A 26890-nucleotide genomic window follows, 5' to 3' on the forward strand; every position below is an offset into this window, starting at 1 on the left:
TCCTCTCTCTGTAATCACACACTATTTTTTCCTCTCAATTACTTCAGAAGAAGAAGAAGAAGAAGAAGATGTAAAAGCAAAAAGTAAGTTAGTTAGCACTCATTACATAATTCAACAACAACTTATGGATTAAGATTTTGTAATATTCTTAATTTTATGTAATTACCGTGAGAGAAAAAGAGAGTGAGGTAAAAGTAAAAATAAGAGGGTAATTGTGGGCATCCCCCTGGTCCGTACAAGTTTTTATCATTTATTACAACATTGTAGACTCACAGCTTCTGGACATAATAAATGTCTTAAAAAAAGGTCCATACTGAATAATAATTTCTGCGCCACGCGTCCTATTTGAAGAATACTTAAATGTGTTTATTTTTAAATTATTGGTTTTTGTATACAATTTATATATATAACTAGATGTTAATTATCAACTTAATTTTGAAATTCCATTCTTTTGTTCATATATTTTTAGTTGTATAATTTATCTGTCAATTCCTACTTTTTTTCTTAATTTTTTACTTACATTTGTAAGAGGTAAATTTAAAAAGTTTATTTGCACATGATGTCAAATTATTGAAATAATAAGTTCAATTCATTATGTTACAAGATTTTTAATTATTGAATAAAGATGATGAAGTGTTTAGATTAGAAATTTGGGAAATGAATGAAATTGAAATTGGTTAGAAGAGTTCGAGAGACAAATAAAATCATAAAGGTAGAAGTCACATCCAAATGGGTCCAACCTAATAAATACATAAAGGTAAGCATTGAAAATACAAGAGATTTGGAGACACAGCTCGTGAAGAAAGCCACCCATCTTCCCTTTCCTTCTCCATGTGAACATACCTAACCCACCTTTTTTTTTTTTTTTTTATATATATATATACTTTTTTTTTTTAAATTTATAAATTAAAATTACCTGACAATTCAGAATGTTTTTCATTTAAAAATATGATAAATAAATTCTTTAAAATTATAATCAAAAGTTATAAGACATTCATTCATAAAAGGTCGAATTCTATATTTTTAATAAAATTTTAAATTAAAACATAAAAATACTAACACCATATTATCATTGGTTCTTCTGTACATATATATATATATATGCATCTTTCTCGTTTTGCCCCCTACACTCTCTTTTTTTAAGTCTTAACCAAGATTACATTATTAAAGAAAAAGGGTATTTAAGTAATTTCAGAAAGATAAATGGAAAAATCTAATGGGAACGTGAATAGCAGTTTTGGGCAATTGGGGGTCTGAATGTAATAAATGGGAAATAAAAGGGCAATTGGACAATTGACTTGTTAAAAAAGTTAAGGTTTGGCAGTATACGGGACTTGGTCTCACTGGCCACGCCGACTAACACTGTGGTCCTGACTCCTGAGTGCGACACGTCACCGCCGATCGGCACGTGCCCGTCTGTCTTCGACTCTATACTCGGCTCAAAACGCGAAACATTTCACTCCCTCTCTCCCTCATTATATTTCAGCTTCCACCATAATTTTCTAATTTCTTTAAAACTATATTTATTTTCTTCCATTTAAAACCAGAAAATTAGTTTTTTAAAGGTGCATGACCAAAACTTGGAAAAATGAATGTTGCTAACAAAATAGTGATTTTTTAGTTTTAAACATGGATTTATGTGAGTTTTTGAATTTCGTTTATTATCTTGAGTGCTCTAACTAGTTGTAGACCACTTCATGTTAGTGTCGATGACAATCTCCATAGATGAAGTAAAAAAACACACATTAACAAGCATCATATGCAATGATTCAAAGTTTAAAGAAATCTTGCATATGTTTCAAAAGTAAACATAAAATGTTGAATAAAATTGGATACATGTACCCCATATCCGTAAGCCTTTTTTTTTTTCTTTTTTTTTATACTATTGTAGTACTTTTTGTTGAGAAAATTAGTTGTTCAGTTTTTAAACGAGTCGCTAGGATCAATATTTGTTAGTGTTTTGAATAAACCTATTTTATAGGGGTTAGTTATTTATTTTTCTAATCTCTTGCACGTTAGTAGATGTGTGAAACGCTACTACAATTTGATTTCTTTTTGTAAGGCTATATATAGCCAAGTTATTAATTTAATGGAATAAGTATGTTTTCTCTCTAATTTACTTGTGTTTAAAATAGAAAGCCATTTTAACACTTGGTATCAGAACCACATCATAATAGCCTTATTGAAATTAAGAAGCAACAGTCTTCTTAAAGTTCAGTGATGAAAATATGGTAACAGAGAGTGGATTTGTGCAACTAGCAATACTAAAACTTGATGGACATTATGATCACTGGTTTATGCTCATGGAGAATTTTCTACGATCAAATGAATATTGGAGTATGGTGGAAGATGGAATTCCTACAACAGCAGGAGTTCAACTCATTGAAGCACAACAAAAAGGTGATCGATGATATAAAGTTGAAAGATGTGAAAGCAAAGAATTATCTCTTTTAAGCCATAGATTGATCAATCTTAGAAACTATTTTTAACAATCATACATCCGAAAGCATTTAGGATTCCTTAAAGCAAAATATCAAGGGACAACATGGGTTCAACGAGCACAATGATAGGCTCTTCAGAAAGAGTTTGAGATCTTTAATATGAAGGAGGGAGAATATGTAAATGAGTATTTTGTTTGTACTCTTGTTGTGATTAACAAGTTGAGAGCCAATAAAGGGAAGATGAATGATATAACTATCATTGAAAAGATTCTGAGATCCATAACATCCAAATATGATTACGTGGTGTGCTATATTGAAGAATCGAATGATTTGGATGCTGTTATTATTAATGAGTAATAAAGTAGTCTTTTAGTGCATGGGCAACACATGAAGGCTAATATTGTGGAAGAACAGTCACTATTAAAGAATCCTTAGGAGAAAGAGGAGAAGGCCATGATGGAATGTGAGGTTGTGGAAGAGGAGAAGGCATGCACAATTTTAACAAACCCACTATTAAATGCTATAACTACTATAAACTTGAAAATTTTTAGTATGAATGTCTAAAAAACAAGATATAAACCAGAGCAAACTATGTGGAAGATAATGAAAAAAGGTTGTTAATGGCGCACAGGAATGATAAGAAAGTCAGCAAAAAAGAACTATGGTTTCTTAATTCTCGATGTAGTAATCACGTGTGTGGCAAAAAGGAGTTTTTTTAGGATTTTGACGAAAATTTCAAGGAAAAAATGAACTAGGAGATAACTCAAGTATAGACTTGATGGGTAAAGGTAATGTGTGAATATTGGTAAATGGTTTTGTATAAATTATTACATATGTATTTTATGTTCTAGGATTAAAGAACAACCTAATAATCATTGATCAATTAGTTGATAAGGGACTTGCAATTCTCATACGATCAGGAACATGTAAAATCTATCATCCAAAGAAAAGCTTGATTATGAAGGTTACAATGTCTTCAAATTGAATGTTCAAGTTGTTTGCTCAAATATAATTGAAGTAGGAAGCTTGTTTCAATTCTTTCAAATAAGATCTAGCTCAACTTTGGCATTGTAGATATGATCATTTAAGCTTTAGTGGTTTGAAAATTATTTAACAAAGAGGGAATGGTGAGAGGATTGTTTTGCTTTGAAACTCCTGTGAATATATATAAGATTGCTTGGTAGGAAAACAACACAGAGATCTATTTCATAAGAAAGGCACTTCGAGAGCTTCTCAAATTCTTAAAGGGGTGCATGTTGATAAATGTGGGCCAATCAGTCCTACGTCCAAAAGTAACAAAAGTGAGAATGGTATCTGAATTCAACTAACAGTTGCATACAGCCCTAAAAAAAATGGTGTCATGATGAGAAAGAATCGAACTATTAGGAATATAGTTTGGAGTATGCTTTCAAGAAAGAGGATTCCTAAAACTTTATAGCTAGAAGTTATAAATTGGTCATATCATATTCTCAATAGAAGTCCAACTCTTGCAGTGAAGAACAAAACTCCAAAAGAAGCTTGGAGCATATACAAATCGTCTATAGATCATTTCAGGGTGTTCAAATGTGTATATCATGTTCATATTCCTTATTGTGAAAGGACAAAGCTTGATGACAAGAGTTTAAGATGTATTTTTTTTTTTGAGGCAGTGAGAAGTCAAAGACATATAGGCTCTTTGATCCTATTTTTAAGAAAATTATAATAAGCAGATATATGATATTTGAAGAAAGCAACAACTGGGATTGAGATAAAAGTCATGAAGAATTTATTTTGGTTGATTTTGACTGTAGTAACAATGAAATGTTGCTGTTGGAAATGGGAATGAAGCTAAAAAATATATATATATGTATATGCATCAACATTGAGGAACCTTAACTTATAAATAAATTAAATGAAGGTAATTCATTTAGTTTTGGTGAAGGATCTTTACTTAAGTCTTGTCGATGCAGGTTAAAAAGGCAACCAAATTGGATGGATGATTACAGTTCCCTATCTTATGGAATTAGGATAACATATTCCACTATTCTGTATCAATGCATCGTATCGAGAAAAATTCAACCAACGCTATTAAAATTCTTGCCATAAAGCAGACACAATTATTTACAAGATATGCAATCTTTAGCCAAAACCAATCCAACAAATACAAATGAACACATGACAGTCAACTATTATTTTAGCACAGTTAATTGAACATTTCATATCAATTTTAATACTGCTATTCTATCTTCTTTAAGTATGGAGTCTCGTGGCTAAGTATTACAGTTCCGATTCTTGTCACACTGCATCTACAAATGAAGGTAATGAGTATACATAATCTAATAAGAACAATTTAGAATTTAAAACTAAAGTATGGCAATTAGTTAGACTCCTTTCCCTACATTTTATTCTACACTCCGTTTTCTTTCCTTCCTACTCACTACACCTCCTCTCCACCCATGCTTTTCTCATGCTCACACTCATTCCCATTTGCTACCTTCCATCTTTAATACCTTGCTTTCCTCGTCCCTTGGGATTGGCTAACACAACCCCGACTCCCTTTTTACTCTAACCTAATCTTTAACCATGGACCCTATCGACTCCTAGATACAAAACACAAAACCCACCCAACACATTTGGCAATATCACCACACCAAATACCATAATAACCCAAACAACCCTCACGAATACAACCTCTCAACTTCACCAGACTTAACCCCATCTTTCATATTTCCCACATTCAAACCACCCAATTTACACAACACCTCTTTGTACAAATAACGACCCTTGAAGGCCACCCATGCACACTTGTGTCGTATTCACTATCTCACCATAACAATAGACACCCTCACCCAAACACATATCGACCCCTTAAGGGCAACACTCACACAGTCGTGCCTCTTCACTCTACTAGCACCTTCACACACCAGCACCTGCTTTATTCCAACCATATCCTGACCACTGAGTGACCACACGCGTATAATGTGTCGTTTTACCCTATTGGCACCTTACACACCAGTAAACGCCCAGGCACCCACCGATCATTGAGTGGCCACACACACACACACACAGAGACCTGCCTTCTCACCACATCGGCACACCAAAATCCCTAAGTATCGACCAAAGGCCTCCCAAGCACACGCACCTGAACTAATAAGTGTCGGGCAATAGGAGACCTCATTATTGTCCGTCTCCCTTACCTCTCGGTTTGTTCAGTTCCACTCATTCCTAGCAATCTTCTCTCCCCACACAACCTAGTTAACTCTAACTCTAACCTTCTCTAATCCTCCCCTTTATGTACTCACCAAAATCCCTAAGTATCGGCCTACTAGAATTTCCCTTTCTCCCTACGGCTCAACAAATGTATCACCTTCTTCACTCGTTTACTACTCCCAAGCACAACTCCACCTCAAATCACTTACTTCATCTGTATTCTCTATCTCTGTAACCATAAGTTAACTTGCAATACAGAAATTCAAGATACATTACTTCAAATTAGTTTTGAAACTCCAGATTCTTCTTCCCTCTTGCTTTCATACTTTTCTCTCTCACCAAATCTACTGCGACCTCACCTCATCCAGAAACTTCTGATCGATCGCCTCCCACACTCACCTCTCGTAATCTTCTCCCTCTTTCTCTCTCATGCACTCTCTGTTTTCTTGTTTTCCCTTCTTTCCCTCTTTTCTTTCCTCTCTCTACCCGACGCCTTTTTATACCCTACCCAACTTCACATCCTAATCATTGATTATATCCATCCTATCCCAACCGTCCATCCTACTCCCTTACATATTGCATTGAAGAGCAGTAATGGATATAAAAAATGAAGCAATACCAAAAAAATGATACTTAATAATTGATAAATTTACTTGTTAGGGCAAAAAAGGTGGGTGTGAAATGGGTGTATAAAGCGAAGCTCAATGAAAATGGTGAAGTGGAGAAATACAAAGCTCGTTTAGTTGCAAAAGGCTATAATCAAAAGTATGGTGTGGGTTATACATAAGTTTTTGCACTTATAGCACGTTTGGAGATAGTTCAAATAATGATTTCTCTTGCAACTCAGAAAGGGTGGACAATTTTTCAGTTAGACGCAAAGTCCACTTTTCTCCATGATGAACTTAGTGAGGAAGTTTTTGTTGAGTATCCTCCTGGTTATGAGAAGAAAGGTGATGAACGAAAAGTGTACAAATTAGAAAAAGCCTTATATAGATTAAAACAAGCTCCACAAGTTTGGTATAGTCAAATAAAGTCATATTTTACTAAGGAAGGTTTCAAACAGTATCCCTATAAGCATACTTTGTTCATCAAAAAATGATAATGAGGTAAAATTTAATTCCATGTCTCTCGTGGATGGACCGTTGATCCTTAAACTGTCTTTATTTGAATCTTCTCCCCAGTTAACCAGCAACTCACTAAAGTTAACAAGTTTATCCTACATACTCATCAAACATGGAATACCTCCCTTCATCAAAAGTGATTTCTTAAGTTCATTGTCCCCTTCATACTCTAAAAACTCATATGTCCCGATCTAAACCATTTTGATACCTACAATTGGTTCTTTATTTAAACCTCTTTCTTAACTACTAAATTCGCATACATTCTCCTATGTAAACCCTTTAAAAGCCTTAGGCAATGAATTGTCTTCTATCATTGGAGTGCATTTTTGAAGTAAAAAATATCTCATATATAAAATTATTTGGTTGAAAATCTTGCATAAGCTCTGCCAAGTATGAGTTTTAACCTTTTTACTACTAATTATTCCTGCAGGTTATGTCATCAGGGCACATACCTTATCACCATATCATACTGGAATGTTCCTTCACTAAATTGTTTTGTTGTCACTCAATTTGGAGCCTTAAGGTTTCATACTTTCAAGACTACACTATTATTGATCGAGTTACTTTCCTATTCACACAAATGAATCCACAAAATCCAAAACATCAAACATGGAAAATAATTTTCCTCTATGCTTCAATTATGGTAGATTCATATACATATGGCACAATCAACAAATGCATCATATAGTGCCAAATTGAGAATTTAAAATCAACATTCATCCATGTATAACAAAGTTATGCAACTACTTTTCACAACATGCAACACATCCTACCAATTAACATAGGGAAGCATGTAAAGAGAAATAAAAATGAAGAAAAAGTAGCTTTAGCATTTGATCTCTAGCATGAGGAAAGTTCTTTTTTTTTTTTTTCGGTGCCTTTCACATCTCTACCTATTCACAAGGCATACAGCTCCAATCACCCTGAGGTGAATGCTTGCATTTTGTTCACATACAAATGTCTACATATGAAGTCGGATCTCTTTAATGGTCTTTTAAATGTTGAGCTCTGAATGTATTCCACCAAAATTGATCCTTGTGTGTCTTGCTAACTAGGGCCAAATTTACTAATTTTTAGAGCCATTTATTATTCTTTATTTTTGAGTAAACTATATTTTTTACAAAAAAAAAAAAAAAATTAATATATCATTCGTAAATTAAAACAATACATATTCACATATATTATATTGCTTTTTCACTGTAATTCACGTTAGTCTGTTAGATGGTAAAGAGAAAAGATGTGGTGATCCCCATCAACTTAATTTGTCTTTGTTTTTAGAAAATAAAAATAAAATAACCAAAGACAGACATGGTCAGAGGCTAACCACAAATTGGCGGGATGGATATGATGCTTACTTCACATTGCATCTACCTGTCTCTTTTGCCATACATTTTCACACTTTATATAAAATATTCGCCATTATCTTTAAACATTAAATATTAATTTCTTATTATGTATAAAATATATTTGGTGCATATAATTTTAATTAGTCAGATCACTTTTTTTTTTTTTTTTTTTTTTTTTTTTTTATAAACCAAGGATTAAATTGTTATTTACCTGTAATTAAAAAAGTTGACCTTAAAATTGACTGAAATATGTAGAACTAAAACAAGGATAAGTAAAGGCAAATAGACTTTCCACATACTTCTTCTAATTTTTAATTAAGAAAATAAAATAAAATAAAAAATCTTCTAAACTAGTTTATTTTTAATGATCAGCGTATATAAATAATAAATAGATTAATTTATTTTGAAGTAAGAATATTTAATTTCTTTTTAATTTAAAACTAATATATATATATATATATATATATATATATATATACATACATTGAGACAAATGGAAAAGAAGTCGCCACTGCCTTACTTGCACCATGGAAACAAAGTGACGTGAATATTATTGCAATCTACAGATTATATAATATGCATATATGATAGGGTATGCAGATCTTTAACACGTAGAAAGGATTATAATTTGTATAAGAACAATAGATCAGTACGTGGCACAGCTTGGCGTATTTTGAAGAAATAAATTAAAATGACGTCAAAATGACGACAGGCTTCTCGCATTCTTTTCTACATTAATTCAATTCTTAAGAACAGATATATACACACACACACTTGATAGTGATTGTACTAAAAAGTAGGTATTCATCTATATCTATAATCTGATTGATCGTATTAATTGAATGATAAGACTATTTAATTTCTTTTCCTTTTTTAAATGTAATTTATATATTATCATATTTTTTAAGATCTGAAGTATTATTATTATTATTTAACGTAAAATTTATATTGTGTTAGAAAATAAAATTGCACCATTAATTGTTTACAATAATTAAGAATGTATGTATATGTGAGAGTGTATCGTGCATGATCGGAGCAAGACACAGATTTGGGTGCAGTAGTTTTCGTTCCTTCTTTAAAAGGAAGATTTTGTCATTATTAATATAATAATTAAAGGTGTGGTAATATGTTAAAAAGCTGGGTTTTAAATAAATAGTTAAGTATGGACTAAACTAATTAATACACATTCCATTCATTCAGATCCGTACATGTAGAAAGAGAAAGAGAAACCCCCCCCACCAGAGAGTGGATTCCATAATCATTTTTTTTTTTAATCATCCATAAACCACGTACTTTACTTTAATAACCCATCTGTAATTGTTATATAACCATACGTGCTCGTCTAGTACCATCCCAAAACCTAAAATTAAGCTTCTCGTCTTATTAACTCAATTACTTATTAATTATTACATTTACATTATGATATATGAATGGTAATGATCCGAAAATAATTAAAATGAGAGAAAGTTTTTTTTTGTTAAATTAAAATTAAATTATATAACAAATTTTTTTTGTCACTAAAATAAAATTTTATTTTAATATATATATATATATATAAATTTATCATGTTAATTTTATTTTAAAAATTTAAGGAATTGATACCCGATAGTTTCCTGTATTTCTTATTTTATATATATATGTGTGTGTGTGTGTGTGTGTGTAAATTCTTAATCAATTTTAATAGCTATGCTAAAATCATAAGTATTGAAGGTAAAAAGATAAGGATCGAAAGTCCCAACTCGCATAAAGTCAGCTCAATTTCCCCTTATAGACATACAAATGTGTATATATATGCATCTATATAATCATTATACATAATAATAGATTGAATTTTTCAACTTAGTTCATTAATTACTAGCGTATCATATACGCCCACGTACATATATTGCACACACCAAGAAAAGATATGTAGATACCCACAAAAACATTTTGAGCATAATATATATTATATATATATATATATATATATGATTGCTGGGTGGTTTGCATGAAGAGCCAAAAGCCAATAAAGGATTATGAATCCGCCAGTAATATTGTATACTAGGAAAAAAAGAAAAAGGATAACAGTCTCTTCTTTCGGCTCACAATAGATTGTGTTTTTCTCTTGTCTAAATTTGTGATGAAGACGTATGTGTTTGTATAATAATAAAAAAAAAAAAGGTGTGAATGATATTTGATTATTGATGTGAGAAGAAGAAAATTTCATGGGAACATCTTGCTCCATTCTTTTGGCTCATTGTATATATACATATGGTCCCCCTTATCGCAAACTTTATGCTTGACTTGTTCAACTTCTTGCCCATGACGATGCCCTTTCTTTGATTAGCATCATTAATACAAGGACAGATGTCCCAGATACCCACACACACACACACACACACATATATATATAATGTATTATATGTTCATACACATATCTTTCACAGAGCAAAAAGAAGCTCCAAGTCACATGGCAAGGAATAACCATATATATATATATATATATAATGTAGTAAAATCAACTATCATCATAAACTTAGCATATATTAGTATGTATTCAAAAAAACAAAATTAGCAATCAAATTACAACAATAGAAAAACTGATTGTTAATCGAATCATTACAAGAAAGAAAACAATAGAAAAATTGTGATAAAAAACAAGTTTTGACAAACAATCCCATATTTAATTTACAACACCTCAATTAAAGGAAAAAGGCAGCAAAATTAAATAGTATAGAGGGCTCGGGTTAATTATTCAATTGTTGTAAAGTGGCCACTTTTCATTTTTGTTGGATGATAAAACATCACCTTTCTATTATTGCAACCTCAAATTGCTTTTGTTATTTATTAGTTTACATAAAATAGATAGATCAAAATCAAAACAAATATATCATATGCTTTAACTTGCTATCTTCATGGTTTCCTCTCTCGAACTATATTATTATTATATATAGAAGAAAGTTTTCAAAACTCCATGTTATGGGATGATGCATTACTTAATTGGTCTCTCTCTCTCTTTCTCTCTCTCTCTCTCTCTCTCTCTCTCTCTCTATATATATATATATATATATATATATATATATATATATGATACACATACACCAACTTACTAATACAATCATGGTATCTACAAATTGACATTTGATCAATATGAGCTAGATAGCAATAATCTCTTAACACCAAAATGATCATTTACATTTTGTTATTATATATCTATAATAAAACTATAATTATTTTATAACGAACCTATTGTAGAGCTATTCCAATATAGTAAAATTTTAATGCAAAAAAAAAAAAAAATGCAGCAAAATTGCTACAAACTTTGGATTGTAAATTTTAGATTGCTAAAACTAAGTGTTTTTTTTTTCTCTTAAGTTGAATTTGGGGATTCTTTATGCTTGATTGAGAAGATGATAAAGACTATTATGGAGGAGTTTAAGAATTTTTCTTTTATGAATAAGTTAATATTCGAGGTAATAAAATATAAGTTCTTAATGGGTGAGTGAGGAGTATAAAAGTCTCATTTGTTATTTCTTCTTAATACTGTTCCTAGTGATTCTCAAGCAAAGGTGAAGAAGTCGACTTTGTTTGTGGAAGTCTAGAAGTGGAAAACAACGTCGTTTGCTCTGTGGCTAAGGCCACCACGTGAAAACATTGATTGCTTTATTTTTAAATAAAAATATATTTCTTTTTTCATTAAGTAAAAATTAGTCTTTTTTATGAATTGACGTATAAAATAGATAAAACATTTCTTTTTCCTATAGATGAATGAATTTTCTTCTTTTACCTTTCTTCTGCCTCTTTTTTTTTTCTCTTTTTTAATGTCTTAGTTGAGATTATTTTCAGCATAATCTTCCTTCTTGGCTTGAGAGGACATTCGTTTCTTTTACTTTTAAAAGTTTAGAACAATATTTAAGAAACTTGACTAGCTTCAAAGTTTATTTTTATTTTTATTTTTTTGGAGAATATTTATTCAACATAGAAGTAAGAAAATTCGTAATAATTGGGTAAAGGCCAAATTTATTTATTTTTTGAGTTTTAACTTAAGAGTGAATAATATTTTTAGTTCTCTAGGACTAAGGTGATGCTTAATGACTTAGTTAGAGACGTGTCATCTTTTTTACAAGGCGTTTTTTATATTCGAAAATATTGTGATCTTTTTGGTGGCCCAAGATTAAGTCGAAACTCGATTGTTTGTCTAGGGCTAAAATGATTTTTTTAGATAAATCCCTTTTTAGCTTTGTAAGGCGGTCCTTTTAAAGGCCAAGATGAAGACAATTTCTAATGATAAGGATATTATTATCCTTTAGATAACTTTTAATTTGAGATAGGGTAGTCTTTTTTGTGTCATGAGGTCAAGATGATATTGGAAAACTTGGCTATAGCTAAAGTCACCTTTTAAGTAAGTTTTCTTTTAACTTGAGATAAATCTTTTGGTCACCGAAGACTAAGCAGATGTCTGATGACTTAGTTAGGTTAAATTTATGTTTTTGGTAAGTTTCCTTTTAGCCTAATAAACGAAGATCCTTTTAATGGCTTAACATCAATTTGATATTTGATTTCTTAGTTATAATTTTTGGGGGAGTTTATTTTTAGCAAGAGATGATAATCTTTTTATGGCCAAGAATTATGTAATTTTTAATAACTTAGATAGGTAAGAGTCATGTTCTTAGAGAGTCTTTTAGCATGAAGGAAAGTGATCCTCATGGTGACCTAATGTAAAGGAAATACTTAATGACTTCGCTAGGGCTAAAGTTATCATTTGGGTAAGTTCTCTCTTATTTGTTATAAGGTGATCAACTTGATATGAACATGGTAGTTCAATTTCTAAAATTCGATCTTTTTCATTTTAGGTGATCGTGTAAAATGATCAAAAGTAGCAAGCTTAAAGCATGGAGTTTCATGGTGTAATTCAATTGATTGTGAGTATGTTGCTAGTGCTTACTTGAACAATATGACTAGGACTATTCATTTTCCAGTTTGAATTGAAAAATCATTTCCGACTAGAATATCAATGATAAGAAATGACCAAATCCTTAGTCCATGATATTTTGGGTTGAGAAATTTATTTCCTATTAATTTGTTCTTGGTTTGTTCCCTATTTTGGTAGAAAATTTTAGATTAAACAAAAATTAAAAATAAAAAATATAAATTGTATCTACGTTTAGACATATTAAATACTTAACTCTACCTCACATGAGTCTACATACCCCACCACTAGCCATCTAAAACCTAAAAAATTAAAAGTAGTTTTCCTAGAAACCAAAAATCAAAGAGACAAAGAGAGAATAAACAACTTTTCTCTCTCTAACATCATTCCATTGCTTCTATTCCTCTCATGTACTTCAAGTTTGCCATCCAGTGCCACCAAAACACTACCAGTTTGATATGCTTCCTTTACCTCTAATCATTGCCAACCTCTCTCTCTCTCCAATGTTCTTTCCCTTTTCTCTTCATTTTCTCTTTCTTATTATTATGTTATATTACATTACATTACATTTTATATATAATATGCTATAGTTGAGGAAGAGAGACTTACTATATGTACATATTTTCTTTTATATATATATATAATATTTTAATTAAAACATATTTTTTCTAGACAAAAAGAGTGTGTATTTTGGCTTACTTCCAATATATACAGGATTGAATAATTTTTTTTTTCAATCTAGACCTAACTGGGGAGAATAGAGAACGATCACAATTTTTGGTTCGAACTTTTTTTATTTTTAATTTCGGCTCAGTTCAGCTTTGATTGATGAATACCCCTAAATATGATAGTGTAACTCTATAATTTTGTTATGTACTGACTTCAAAATTTTTATTTACAACCTTAACTTGACAACTTTGGCAAGTGGCAAATGGTTGCAATGTGGTGGCTGTTGAAGAAGAGAGATAATGTTTATGAAATGAAGAAGGAGAAGAGAAATAGACAAATATAGGAAGATGATATAAAAAGTTTTATGTTGTAATCAGCACGAGTGATATGATGATTGATGAAAAGAATATATGATAGAGAGCCATTTGACATTACATAAGTTAAAGTTAGGTTAAGAAATAAGGGTGTTACATCAATTAAGCATTGGGTTTAGTCGATTTGGTTGAAATTTTAAGGCATGTGTGAGAAATTTGCTTAGTTAATTTGAATTTTAAAATATAAATATACATGTGTGTGTATATATATATATATATAGTTTTTCTTTAAACATAATTTGATTGGTTTAATCATAATTGAAGAGTTAAATAAAAATATATTAGCTCTTAACATCCTATAGACTATTGACGAAAGATTAAGGAAAACAATATGGTATGGTGTAGTTTTGTCTTGTTTGAACTTGATAATGAACACTCATAATATCTTATAGTGGTAGTAGTTTAAGAGAAAATATAATATATACTTGTAGCTTGTGTCTCTATATAATTTTAGAAATTGATTAAGATTTTTACAGTGATATATAAACTTATTGAGGATATAAAATGTTTTGAGTAGAAGAAAAAATTATGTTAATCTCACATTAAAAAAATTGTAATTGTTAAGTTATTTGACAAGAACTCCCTTATGCTTAAAAGGTTAATGATTAGACAAATAATTTTGAGACATTAGGCATTACAATAACCCATTAAATATCCAAATGACTTTCCCTTCAAATTAGTTAACTACATGATTAAACCCTCTAAATCATTGACTTTACCAAATTTGTTAACATATTTTTATCTCATTTTATAGTTCATGTAATGTCTAAATCAATTTTACTTACGCTCTAACTAATTTATTTATTTATTATTTGTCTAATACAGTTTAAACTATTTAGGTTGAACATAAATAACAAATTTCAATTTCTTTAGATTGTCACGTATGCTTAAAGATTAAATAAGTTATACATGTACATGTTGTCTGTCCGTATAGATACATATATACATATATATATATAAATGAGTAAGATTAAGTATGAAGTCATAGGGGGGGGTTGTTCAAATGTGAAGAGGGATTTATAGAAGTGAATATATTTATATATATATATATGTATGTTAGAGCTTAAAATTAGTCAAAAGAGCAGAGTGACTTTTGGTTGAAAATAATAGCAAGGTTTAGGAATATTATTTGAATAATCTAAGGTAGGAGGATAAAAGCATGGCGCTGGACCCAGTCGGTTTGACTTTTGCGTTTACCTCCCAACCGGTGTCATCTCATCTAGAATTTTGACTCACAATTATTAATTAATTAATCCTGATTAATTAATTAATTAGGTGAAGTTGATGTCTATCTATCTCCCTTGTTCATAATTGTTATGACTTTTTTGCCATCCATGGAAGTCCCTGGAATCAGGGTCAGTTGACTAGGTCTGTAGCCGACGTTCACCGACGCCAGGTGTGTTAGAAATTAAAAATTAAATAACAATAAAGATTGGGTATTTATATTAAACAAAATTTATCAATTAAATTAAAAATTTAAATAAGAAATTTATTATAAAAAATCACAGTATTATCTCATAGTCTGGAATTAATTTTTTTAAATGGTTTTGTCAAGATTGGAGAGATGAAGCCCATAACTAAGAAATTTATTATTATTATTATTATTTTTAAAAGAAAAAGCCCAAGTTGTTTACATATTTTGCAAGCTTGGATGGGCCAAGTAGCCTTTTGGGGCAAGTTTAGTTTTTAATTGGGCGAAATGAAAGGAATTTATTTCTCATTCTCCAAATGGGAGAAAACATCCTTATTACTAATAGTGTAAACCAAATGACATATTAAAATAATCATTTTTGTTGCCTTTAATTTCTTTAATTTTTATTTATTCAAACAAAAAAGTCATTTTCTCTTTTTATTCATCTATAGTTCTTTTACTTCAAAATATTGTTGTTAATTAGATCGACATCCAAGAAAGTATAATGAAGAAATTACAATAAGATGTTGAGTATATAAAAATATATTTTCAGAGACTTTTTTACTTAATTTTATTTATTAAAATATAAGTTTATAATAGAGTAATCGTTTACATTATATAAAGATCCATGTGATAATAAATATATTACTCCTACTAGTGATGGCTTTATAAACATTAATATTGGAGTTCTTTTCACTAGGGAATCCTCTAAGTAGGGGTTCTAGGATCTAGCATAACCTATATAAATATATTAAACTCATTAGGTATGGGTAAATTTATAATTGATAAATAATTGTAGCATACGATTCTAAAAAGACACTTGGGTGAATGGCCAGTCGCTCATTTCAGGTGTCTAAAGCCAGGTGATCAATGAGAACCTTGATCGTATTGTTGACTCTTATGTCCATCCAAATGGCTCTTGAAAATATGAGGAGTTCTCAACTCTCTAACCACACAAAACTTGCCTTGGGATATCCTAAGAACACAAGGATATGACCAATAGGACCCTTAAGTTGATATAGAATCATTTTCGGTGACAAGAAAATTAAGGTGAAGATCACTTATAAGTATATTAGAATAATCATTATAAAATAATTTGGACTCTTTTGACTCTTGAAAGAATACAAAAATTCATATAATTACTAACTTTTGGAAGTATTCTTACCAATCAAAAAAGAGAACATCACCACTTTAAGTAAGATGACAAATGTCCTAAATGTTATAGAGAAAATGAGAGCATAATCCATGCACTAAGAGACTCTCCAATGTCAAAATAGGTATCAAATAAGCTTATTGATAATATATATATTAATTTTCTTCTCCATTTCTTTTAACATGTGGATAATCTAGAACCTAAATAAGGAAGCTAATACTCATGGTATTGCAAGCAGGTGAGCAATATTTTCTATTATCGTCTAAATTTTTTGTAGGAGGAAGAACGAGTTCATGTTGGATAATAAGGATTAATTCAAGATCCCTTCAAGTTATGAGATCATCAACCTTGCTTAAGAATTTCAGAGGACCCAACATCATATCAACCATCATCCGAATATGAGAAGTAGTAACCACATCCTCAAGGTGCTCTAGGTAACCCCAATGCTTCATTAGTTCAATCTCAACATGGATTACTCTACCTATATGCAACTTCGAGAGTGTTTTTATTGGAGGATTCATTTCTGGCAACGGTGACAATTAGGTTGTCAGTTTCATACATCATGTTGGACATCGTATCTTGTTCTAGACTCATAGAGAATGGGTGTGCTTAAAGGTCTCAGAGTAGCGTATGAGAAGTGAATTAAGAAGTTGATCTTCGAGATAGGTTCCCTCTCCTTAATCTATTGGTTGCAGAGGCTCAATAGACTTGACACACCTACCACAAATGTTGATGTTCAAATAAGAGATATTCTCATGGGAGATTGAGAGGTCTAAATATCCCATGTTTTTTATAAAAGCTAATACGTGTACAGAAAAACTTGCCAATTGGGCATAATCTATAAATAAAAGTTTTGTTAGGCTTGATCATGCTTATGAGGCTCTTTACTAGTTTAATTGTCTTATTTTAATGGTATTGCATGGACTATACTAAATGCCCTTAGTGTGTAATGCTTTTTTTTCCTTTAAAGCTAAAAAAAAAAAAGAAACACGGTAATTTTTCAATCATTTAATAATACCATAATTGTTTCATATTATCAAAAGTTTCATACCTTTACTTGAAGTTATATACCTTGTTGTCATTTTGTTATTATATTTGGTACATACTATTAAGTGGTCATGCGATGTTTGTATATTCTTTAAAATTTAGTGGTAGTTATTCATTATGTGAGGACAATCAGAACTATATGGTAATATTATTAGCTACTATCTATATATATTTGTCAAAATGTAAAAATATATAAGAAGTTTCTTAATGGCCAAAATACCTTCATTTTTAACTTTTGGAAAATATTCAAATTACACCTTAAATATTTTTTTGGGTTTAAATTAGCTATTAAATTTTAAAAATGTTCAAATTGCACCATTGATTGTTGTTATTATTAGTGCTATTAATAGCAGCCACATATATTTGTCAACGCATCTAAGTAGATACCATTTTGATATCATATCATAACCAAGCACATGACATGTTTCAACATCTAAAGCTTGGCTCCAGTCATACTCCCACTCATATTAAGCACAATTACCAAATCAATAGGCCTAGAAGTGAAGGGTTTAAAACCAACGTCACATTATTGCCTCTTCTTGTTGTTGGTGGCAGTGGTAGTGGTGCTTCACCCTCAATATGACAATATAAGTTTTGCAGTTACGACCAATCGATATAATAATATATTCTAACATAAGTCTAATATGAACGTCTTTTTTTTTAACATTAACCATTAAGGGGAAGCTCATCAGATTTGGTAAATGATGCATTATTAAGATTGATAAAGAATCCTTTAAACTCCCCCATATCGTCGTTTTCATCCTCTTCGTCAGCATTGTTGTTTGTTTCACGAACGGGGATAAAGTGAACACTAGCAATCAATGAGACCAATGACTAGTCATCATTGTAGGTTCTCAAATTGAATGGGCTAGGCATCAGTAGTTGTTCAAAATCTTGTTTGTTGGCTATTTTAGGTGAAAATTTAGTGACTACTTTATTTTGAATTTATTATTAATTTGATTGTTATGGATTGAACCGGATTCATTTTAATAGGGTTGGGACTATTACGTGGTAAGATTTTGTGGGCGATAAAGAGAGGGATATTTTTTCAAGTAACATTACGGACGGGACATACCAAGGTGCCATTCTTTCGAACATGATCTGCTATAGAGGGAAAATGAAAGACATGTGAGCTTTCGGCTGTATAAATAGTTGTATCTTGACCTAAACTTATATTTGTCACGTGTGAAAATATGGCGTCTACATGATATTTGTTTATGTATATAAACAAACCCATGTAGGCGCTATTGGTTGCATTAATGACAATAATGGTCGATGTACAATTTGAAAATTTTTAAAAGTTTATGGTTAATTAAATCTAAAGAAAAAATTTATAGTGCAATTTAAATATTTTTTTGGAAGTTAACGATGAAATAAAAATATTCTAGCATTTTATTAATTAATACAATTCTAAAAATAAAATATGACAATCTATTTTTGAAGGTTTGACAATTTCTAGAACACAATTTTTATACACTTTACGTAACGTATAAGTTTTTAATCAAAATCCATATTTAAATCATATATAATTTGGGTTAAAATCATTACTTGAAAAAATCATATACATTGTGGGTAAAAATAATTTTTTATGTGTTTGATAAATACTTTTAATTAATGTTATTATTACTTTTCATTATTTTTATTTATTCATTAGGCGAACAATTAATATGTTAGATTGATTAAATTAAGCATTTTAAAGACATTTTAAGTCTTTCCTTCATCAGAATGATTTTAAATTAGAATTTTGAAAATTAAATTCCCTTTAATTACTAATTTTATTTATATATCAAAATCAAGATTTCATAACCACATTCAACTCCCCACGCGCAAGGGTCGTAGGCGGCACAAACTTTTGGTCAATTGCTCTCCCTCTCTGTTTCTCCTCATTTCTTGTCGCCGTTAAACCCTAACTTCCAAATGATCCTACACTCGGTACTAATTTTTAGCTGGTAGCTTAGCTTGACGAGAAATAGATCGTCTGTGGAGATGAATACTACAACAACTCGGAACAAATGGGCGGAAACAGTCATCTTTTCGGGGTTAGTATTTTCAAGCTTTTTACTAATTTCTGAAGTATGTGTCTGCTGGTTTCAAATTCTCACGTTTAATAATGTGAAATAGGATCCTTTTGTAGCATATTGAAGTGGATTTATCTTAAGAAATGGACAGGAATCGTGTTCTTTTGATGGGTCTTTTCCTGCTACTTGTGGCGGTTGATTGCTCTCTTGACGATACAAAGGTAAATATCACGGCTTTAAAACCCAACAGGAGTGTATTTTCTTATTCGAATAGACTAAGTCTTGAAATCTTTTCATTAAAATAAGTTGCTCAATGTAGGTGGATGTAACTGCAAAGAGTCGTTTAGATTCAAATATAAATTCCACCATTGGATCAAATGTTGAATCCGATTTGGTTCAGAACTCTACTGGTGTAGACATAGTAAAGGGAAATGAAAAGCATCAATTGGATGGATCTAAGGAGGGAATGGAGAATGCCACAAATAAGACTAATTTAGATGATCAGCCGGCCGCAAAAGAAGCGGATCATGTTCAAAAGAGAGAGATTGATTTAAGTAATCAATCTAAAGGCCAGCATGATGAGAAAAAAGGGAAACCAGGTGATATAGTAGAACAAAAGGAAGGGACCAAAGAGAAGGGACATGAGGTGAAAACAAAGTTCAGGACACCTTCGAGGAAAGAAGGGGCCCGTGGCGAGGAATGTGATCCATCTAATATGTGTACGGATGAGAAGGATAAGTTTGTCGCATGTCTAAGGGTTCCGGGAAATGGTATCCTTTCTCTGTTTTGGGAATATTTTCGGTTACTAATTTGTGGCTTGTATTAGTTGTTTATGATATTTTCCTTCATTCTGTTTGCTGTGCCAATTTGTTTTCTGTAGAAAGTCTGCAAATTTGTGCATCTTGGGAGAAAAAATGCCAATGGTCACAATGATTGAGCATGCCGGAAAGTGGTCTTGAATCATTGAGCTTTTGATTGGTGAATTAGGATTAGGATTACATGATTTTCTTGTTTGTATTGAACATGGGGATCAGGTCTGCCATGCAATCTAGGAAAGTTTAATTTGCATATTGAGGAATTTGAGAACAAAAAAAAATATAAATGTTACGCTAGGTTTCTTAGAAATCGCATCTAAGAACTCTTGAGCATCACAAGAATCTGATTACATCACATAATCAGAATTTTAGAAACCCTCAAAGTATTTCATTGAATCACTGAAGTTCGTACCACAAAGTGACGAAGATATTTGTAATACTTCCTAGGTAATATTCCTAGATAGGATTAGACTAGAGGAAGAATAAGATTATGAAATATTACTACTAAGAATAATAAGAAACCCAATACTAAAAAGAATGAAATTCTAAAGTTACCAAAACAATAATGATAGAATATTGTTTTCTTTAAAATAAAAGAATAATTATAGAATATTGTACTCAATAGATTATAATTTCTAATCTATTTAGGCAATCCAGATATAGCCCATTCTGTATTATTTGAATTATGATATCGACATACATTACAAATTTAATGTTTTAAGAAATTTGCCATCTTGTTTTATTAATATGTAATATCTTTCAGTGATTCATTTGCAATTCTTAAATTATGTGATTACTAAGGAATGTGATATATATCTTGGTGTTTTTTTCCTTATGTACCAAATAGAGTTTGGAGCTTCTTTCACATCCAAATTGGTGATGCAGTTTGGTTTTGTGTTCACACATTTGTTATAGTTAAAGAATTGCTCTATGGGGTGTGAAACTTTCATATATTTTTGTTACTTTCTCTTCTCCTCCTCCCTCCTTCCTCTTTTGGTCTGTTCAGTTAACATGGAAAATTCTGAATATAATGTCTGTACTTGATGCAGAGTCACCAGATCTTTCCCTCTTAATCCAGAACAAGGGGAAAAGCCCTCTTAACATTAAAATATCTGCTCCTGACTTTGTCCGGTTAGAGAAAACTGAAGTTCAGCTTCAAGAGAAAGAAGACAGGAAGGTAGTAATAAATGACCGAAATCCATTAAGATAGCTTTCAGTGATATTTAGTCTTTTTGCACATGAATGGCAAGTCCGTCCTAACCATATCAGAGGTTCTGCTTACTATACGATCACTATGGAAAGAAAGTTATGAAATTATGTAGGAAGGTTAGGTCTTTTGAAAGACAAAAAAAAGTGAAAGAAAGAAAGGAAAAAATTTATGATATCCATTGACACAAGTATCATGTTGTCAGAAGTCAAGGTTGGAATTGGAGTTAATTAAATTCAAATATAAAAATCATTTTGTAAGTACATACTAAGACTTGCAACACAAACAACATGTACCAAGATTAATGGGAATGGAATGGGAAATGAACTAAGCTTGATCTTCGGTTTTTTTCTTTTTTAATATTTTTCTCTTGGAGGTCTGGGAGTTTCTAGTTGAATATCTGTCTTAGAAGATGTCTATTAAATGCTAGGATATCAATTATGTATAATGACATTCAGCATAAGTTGTCTGTAAGAAGTTACCATTTCGAGCTTTTACGTGAAAAAGTTAATCATAATCAACCTAAATAGTCACTGTATATTCAAATGATGCAGGTGAAGGTTTCTATTAAAGATGGAGGAACAGGTAACTTGATTGTTTTAACAGCTGGAGAAGGCCATTGCGGCCTTGATTTCAAGGATTTGATTTCACGCAATCTTGCAAAGGAATCCCATACTTCTACCCAGTCCACATACATAATCCATCAGTCACGTATCCCTGTTATTGCATTTGTTATCTTTGCTTCCCTTCTGATTCTGGCATCAGCTTGGATGTACATGACTTTTCGTCGTAGGCAGGTCTCAAGCAATGTTGGTAAATACCAAAGGCTTGATATGGAGTTCCCAGATTGTGGGGGGACAAAGGCAGACTCGGACACGAATGATGGATGGAATGACAGTTGGGGTGATAGTTGGGATGACGAGGAAGCTCCCAAAGCACCCACAACGCCTGTTACTCCAAGTCTTTCCTCCAAGGGCCTTGCTTCTCGACGGCTGAACAAGGAGGGATGGAAGGATTAGTCAACCTCCGTTTCATCATAGAACGACAAAGAAAGGGAGAGAGAGAGAGATGGTTGACATAGGTTCTTCATCAAATTGTTTGTTTAAAATTTACAGGTACACCTTATATTTCCTGATAAACATGATAGAAGATCAACACGATGTATTGCATTTCAGTTGTTGATGTTGATGATAAACACTTTTGAGTTCTTGCATTGCTGGGTTTATTTTTAGTGGACAATAAGCAGTGAGTAGGGTCCTGGGAACCCAGTGATGAGTTCTTATTTGTAAATGATTTATGCTGGGAGCTGCATATATGGAAGTTAACTGGTGACATTGTTCTTGGTATAATAAGGGCTTAGGTTTGGAGAAGATGTAAAGGGTGAGTGTAGCCTAGGGTTAGGGTGTAAGGCGTAAGATGACGAACATGGGCTTTTAGGTTTTAACTAGTATGGGCTTAGTTAATTTAGATGGTTGAGATGAAAAAAAAAAGGCGATCTTAGAATTTGGGTTCAGCTAAATGTTGACTTATTGGGTTTAATTCTTTTCCCCTTTTTTTTTTTTTTTTTTTAAGAAAAATATTATAGTTTTTAATTGTAATAAAATTGACTGTTATATAAGAAATTATTTGAATTATTAAAAATAAAAAATAAAAATCTAATTATTCTCATTACAAAAAATCCTCGTGATCTGTAGCAAGGGCAAAATCTGACATTCCTCAGGATGATAGTCTTATTTTAATACTTATTTATTAGCTGAGTTGTTAAGATTACTGAATATTAGTGAAGATTTAATTTTAAGTAGTTTATTTTTAGCTATAAAAAATATTGTTTTATATCAAAGAAAATATGAATAAATTTCAATTTTCTTTCTCTAAAGCTAACTTCTTCTTCTTCTTCTTATTTGTTTATATCTTCTCTCTTCTCTATTCCTTCTCAAATCAGGATTTAGAATCTTGAAAAATGCTATTAGAGCCCTCAGTCCTTGTTACTACTACTTTTCCCCTCTTATTTCCTCTTAATATTTTATATTTTTGTCTTTATGTTCTATAACTTTTTTCTATGTTTCTACAACTTTCTCTACTTGAGTAACATACATATCTTTTGTTTTATTTTCTTTTTCCTTTCACTACATACCAACCATAAAAGCCCTCTTTTTGAAGTGAAATCTTTTCTTTTCTTGTGTCTTGTTCTCTTTAATTGAACTTCTTATTCCATTTATACCCAAATCTTTTTTCTCTTCTCTCTCATCTATCTTAAAACTTCTTTTACTGCTAGTACAATGATGAGTTATAAAGAATTGAAAATATGTACAAAAGGAATGCATAACAAACAAAATCAAGCAAAATATGGGAGAAAAAGAAGATGAATGCACTACAGAACAGAACAAAGCAGAGAAGAATAACATAATAGAGCATAGAAGAAAATATGGGATGAAAAGGCAAAAATTTTATTATCTGTTTTCCACACCCTATACAACAGAGTTTTACCACTAGTGTATATATACAAGATAACTAATCGCCTACAGCTAAAAGACAACATCACAAATGAATAGAAAATAAATATAACAAACTTTACACGTCAGCAACAAATACAAAAACTGTACACACCATCAATAATCTTCCATCCTCCCTCAAGTTGGAGCTTAGTGAATGTCATACAAATCCAACTTGGATAAATGGCAATGAAAAACTGGAGCATAAAGAGACTTTGTAAACATATATGCCAGCTGGGAAGCAAAGGGAACATGTTACGAAAGTATAAAGCCTTGCTTGAATTGATCACAAACCAAATGACAGTCTATATCCAAATGCTTCGTTCGTTCATTCATGGAATATAGGATTTTGTGTGATGTAGCGCCTTGATTATCACAAAGTAATGGAACTGGTGAAGTGAGAGGAAGCTTAAGATCTTTAAGAAGGTAGGAAAGTAGAAGTAGTTTATATTCCCATATTGCAATATTTAGCTTCGACATATAAACGAAAAATGATAGATTGTTTCTTAATTTTCCATGAAATAGGAGATGATCCTATGAAGATACAGTACCCTGTTAAGGATCTTCTAGTACCAATACACGAAGTACAGTCAGCGTTGCAGTAGGCCTTTATTTGAAGACAATCATAAGTAGGGAAAAAAAGACCTTTAGAAGGACAACTCTTTAGATAACGAAGTAGGTGAGTAGCAGCATCCCAATGATGTGGATATAGAGCACTAACAAATTGGTTTAATTGCTGAACTGTGTAACTTATATGTAGCCGAGTAAGATTAAGATATAAAAGTTTGTTAACTAATCTTCGATATTGCTCTGGATTAGAGTAAGGAGTGCTTGTTGTAGTAAGCTTAAAATTCCTTAGCAGTGGAGTAGAAACTAGCTTTGAACTAACATATCTATATTTTGTAAGATATCTAATATATACTTTCTTTGATTGAGAGATTTACCTTTTTCAAACTTAGCCATCTCAATGCCAAGAAATTTTTTTGTGTAGCCAAGATCTTTAATGGTGAATTAGGCATTAAGAAATCATTTAACTGCATTAATATTTATTTCATTAGTGCCAATGATAAACACATCATCAACATAAACAAAGAGTGCCACAAATGAGGTAGAAGATGATTTGACAAAAAGCCAATGATCTATGAAATATTGTTGAAACCCAAACTTCTACAATGGTTTAGTAAATCCAATGTTCCACTGTTTAGAGGCTCGTTTAAGGCCATACAAGACTTGAGCAACTTACAAACATGACCATGTTTAGCTTTGGTGTAGCTTTTAGGTGGTGACATATACACCTTTTCCTCAACAAACCCATATAAGAATACATTGTTTATATTAAACTGATGCAAAAGCCACACATGAATAGTTGCAACAGCTATAAATAAACGAATTGTGACCAATTTTATAATTAGTGAAAAACTCTATGAATAATTAACCTTAGCAATCTGATTATATCTTTTTATGACCAATCATGCTTTATATTTATCCATACTACCATCAAAATTAAATTTTAGCTTATATACCCTTTTAGAGCCAATGGGTTTCTTGTCTATAGGAAGTTTCGCTGTCGTTAGATTGTGTGGCAACGTGAGCCAACGTCAGCAGAAAGGAGGAGGAGACGGAAGGCTGTATTCCGAATCTATGTCGGAATCGGCCAGTGCAAAGATGATCATTGATGCTGGGAGTTCGGATAAGATAGCGCGTCCACGGAGATGGTGGATCAGTTGGGGCTTCAGCCCTTTTTAGTAAGGGCCTCATCCAGAGCCCTATCGAATCAGACCAAAAAGGGCATGAGCAGTGGCCCCTATGTTGAGTAAGGGGTGAGAAGATGCCCCTGCTGCTAAGTTGGAGCAGGGGAAGTTAAAGCAGGACGTCTGGTGTGACGTCGTCCCTATGGGCGTATTACATATCAAACTCGTATTACCATGGTAATACGAGTAGGGTCTTACCCGCGTAGGGAGAACACCGGTTGACTTTTTAACGGCAAAGGCGGTTATTGCCATCAGAAGACTTTGGTTAGCTAAGGAGAAAACGTGTTGGCATACCATTTCTGGACGTGGTGGAAGAGTCCATAGAATGCTATGCCTTGATAGCAAAGCCAACTAGCAGAGCCGATGCGAGGATCGGTGGGATGCCGTAGCTTTAAGAGAGAGGGGCGGCAGAATAGAAGTAAATAGCAGAATTGTGGATAGGGAACCATACTAGTGACCTACCTAATTTTATTGTAAAAATTTTTGGCATCAATCATTGGACCATGCAAATTAGAAATAACCTTTCTAGGATAAAGAAAGAGATTACTTGATCCATTTCTATATTACTCATGATATATATAATAATTGGCATCCATTTTAAATGCATATCCCATTTTTGCGCAGCAGGGTTATGAAAATCCACGATAAGCAACAGGGCGTATTGTATGGGCCAATTGCCATTCAGCTAATAAGCCTGTGGATATTGAGGTTCCACAAGCTGTACTTCCTGATACTATATTTGAAGTAGTAGTTAGAATTCCTTATGATATGCAACTGAAACAAGTTCTTGCTAATGGTAAAAAAGGGGTTTTGGCTGAATCCCGTGAAATCATTTCGTGGAAGTTCATTGATATCTTCTTTTTATAAAGTAAATCGACTTCAATTCTTGAATAATCCACATTACTTCTACTTTTATTGCAACAAAAGATTCCTTTATATGTGGAAAA

General features: G+C 31.7%; 1 protein-coding gene across 4 annotated transcripts; it reads left to right on the forward strand.

The window, feature by feature from the left end:
• The first annotated feature begins 19458 nt into the window (after positions 1 to 19458).
• On the forward strand, positions 19459 to 23032 carry LOC110812378 (uncharacterized). 4 transcript variants are annotated; one of them, XM_022039146.2, is made up of 5 exons: positions 19459 to 19699; positions 19782 to 19899; positions 19998 to 20448; positions 21543 to 21670; positions 22255 to 23032. In XM_022039146.2, the coding sequence occupies exons 2-5, from the start codon at positions 19822 to 19824 to the stop codon at positions 22717 to 22719; spliced, it is 1122 nt and encodes a 373-aa protein (XP_021894838.1). In that variant the 5' UTR covers positions 19459 to 19699; positions 19782 to 19821; the 3' UTR covers positions 22720 to 23032. The 4 variants fall into 4 exon arrangements, with proteins under 4 accessions (XP_021894838.1, XP_021894839.1, XP_021894840.1 ...); XM_022039147.2 differs by having other exon boundaries at positions 19795 to 19899; XM_022039148.2 differs by having other exon boundaries at positions 19820 to 19899.
• Positions 23033 to 26890: the final 3858 nt, after the last annotated feature.

This window comes from Carica papaya, chromosome 4 (genome assembly GCF_054855325.1).
Source record: "Carica papaya isolate Zhongbai chromosome 4, ASM5485532v1, whole genome shotgun sequence".
NCBI lineage: Eukaryota > Viridiplantae > Streptophyta > Magnoliopsida > Brassicales > Caricaceae > Carica > Carica papaya.

What these genes read in the sequence shown, in the direction of transcription:
- LOC110812378 (XM_022039145.2), top strand. Translation starts at nt 19,647, where the DNA reads ATGAATACTACAACAACTCGGAACAAATGGGCGGAAACAGTCATCTTT. An exon ending in GCTCTCTTGACGATACAAAG is followed by an intron (nt 19,900 to 19,997) that starts GTAAATATCACG and finishes TGCTCAATGTAG; the next exon opens with GTGGATGTAACTGCAAAGAG. An exon ending in AAGAGAAAGAAGACAGGAAG is followed by an intron (nt 21,671 to 22,254) that starts GTAGTAATAAAT and finishes CAAATGATGCAG; the next exon opens with GTGAAGGTTTCTATTAAAGA.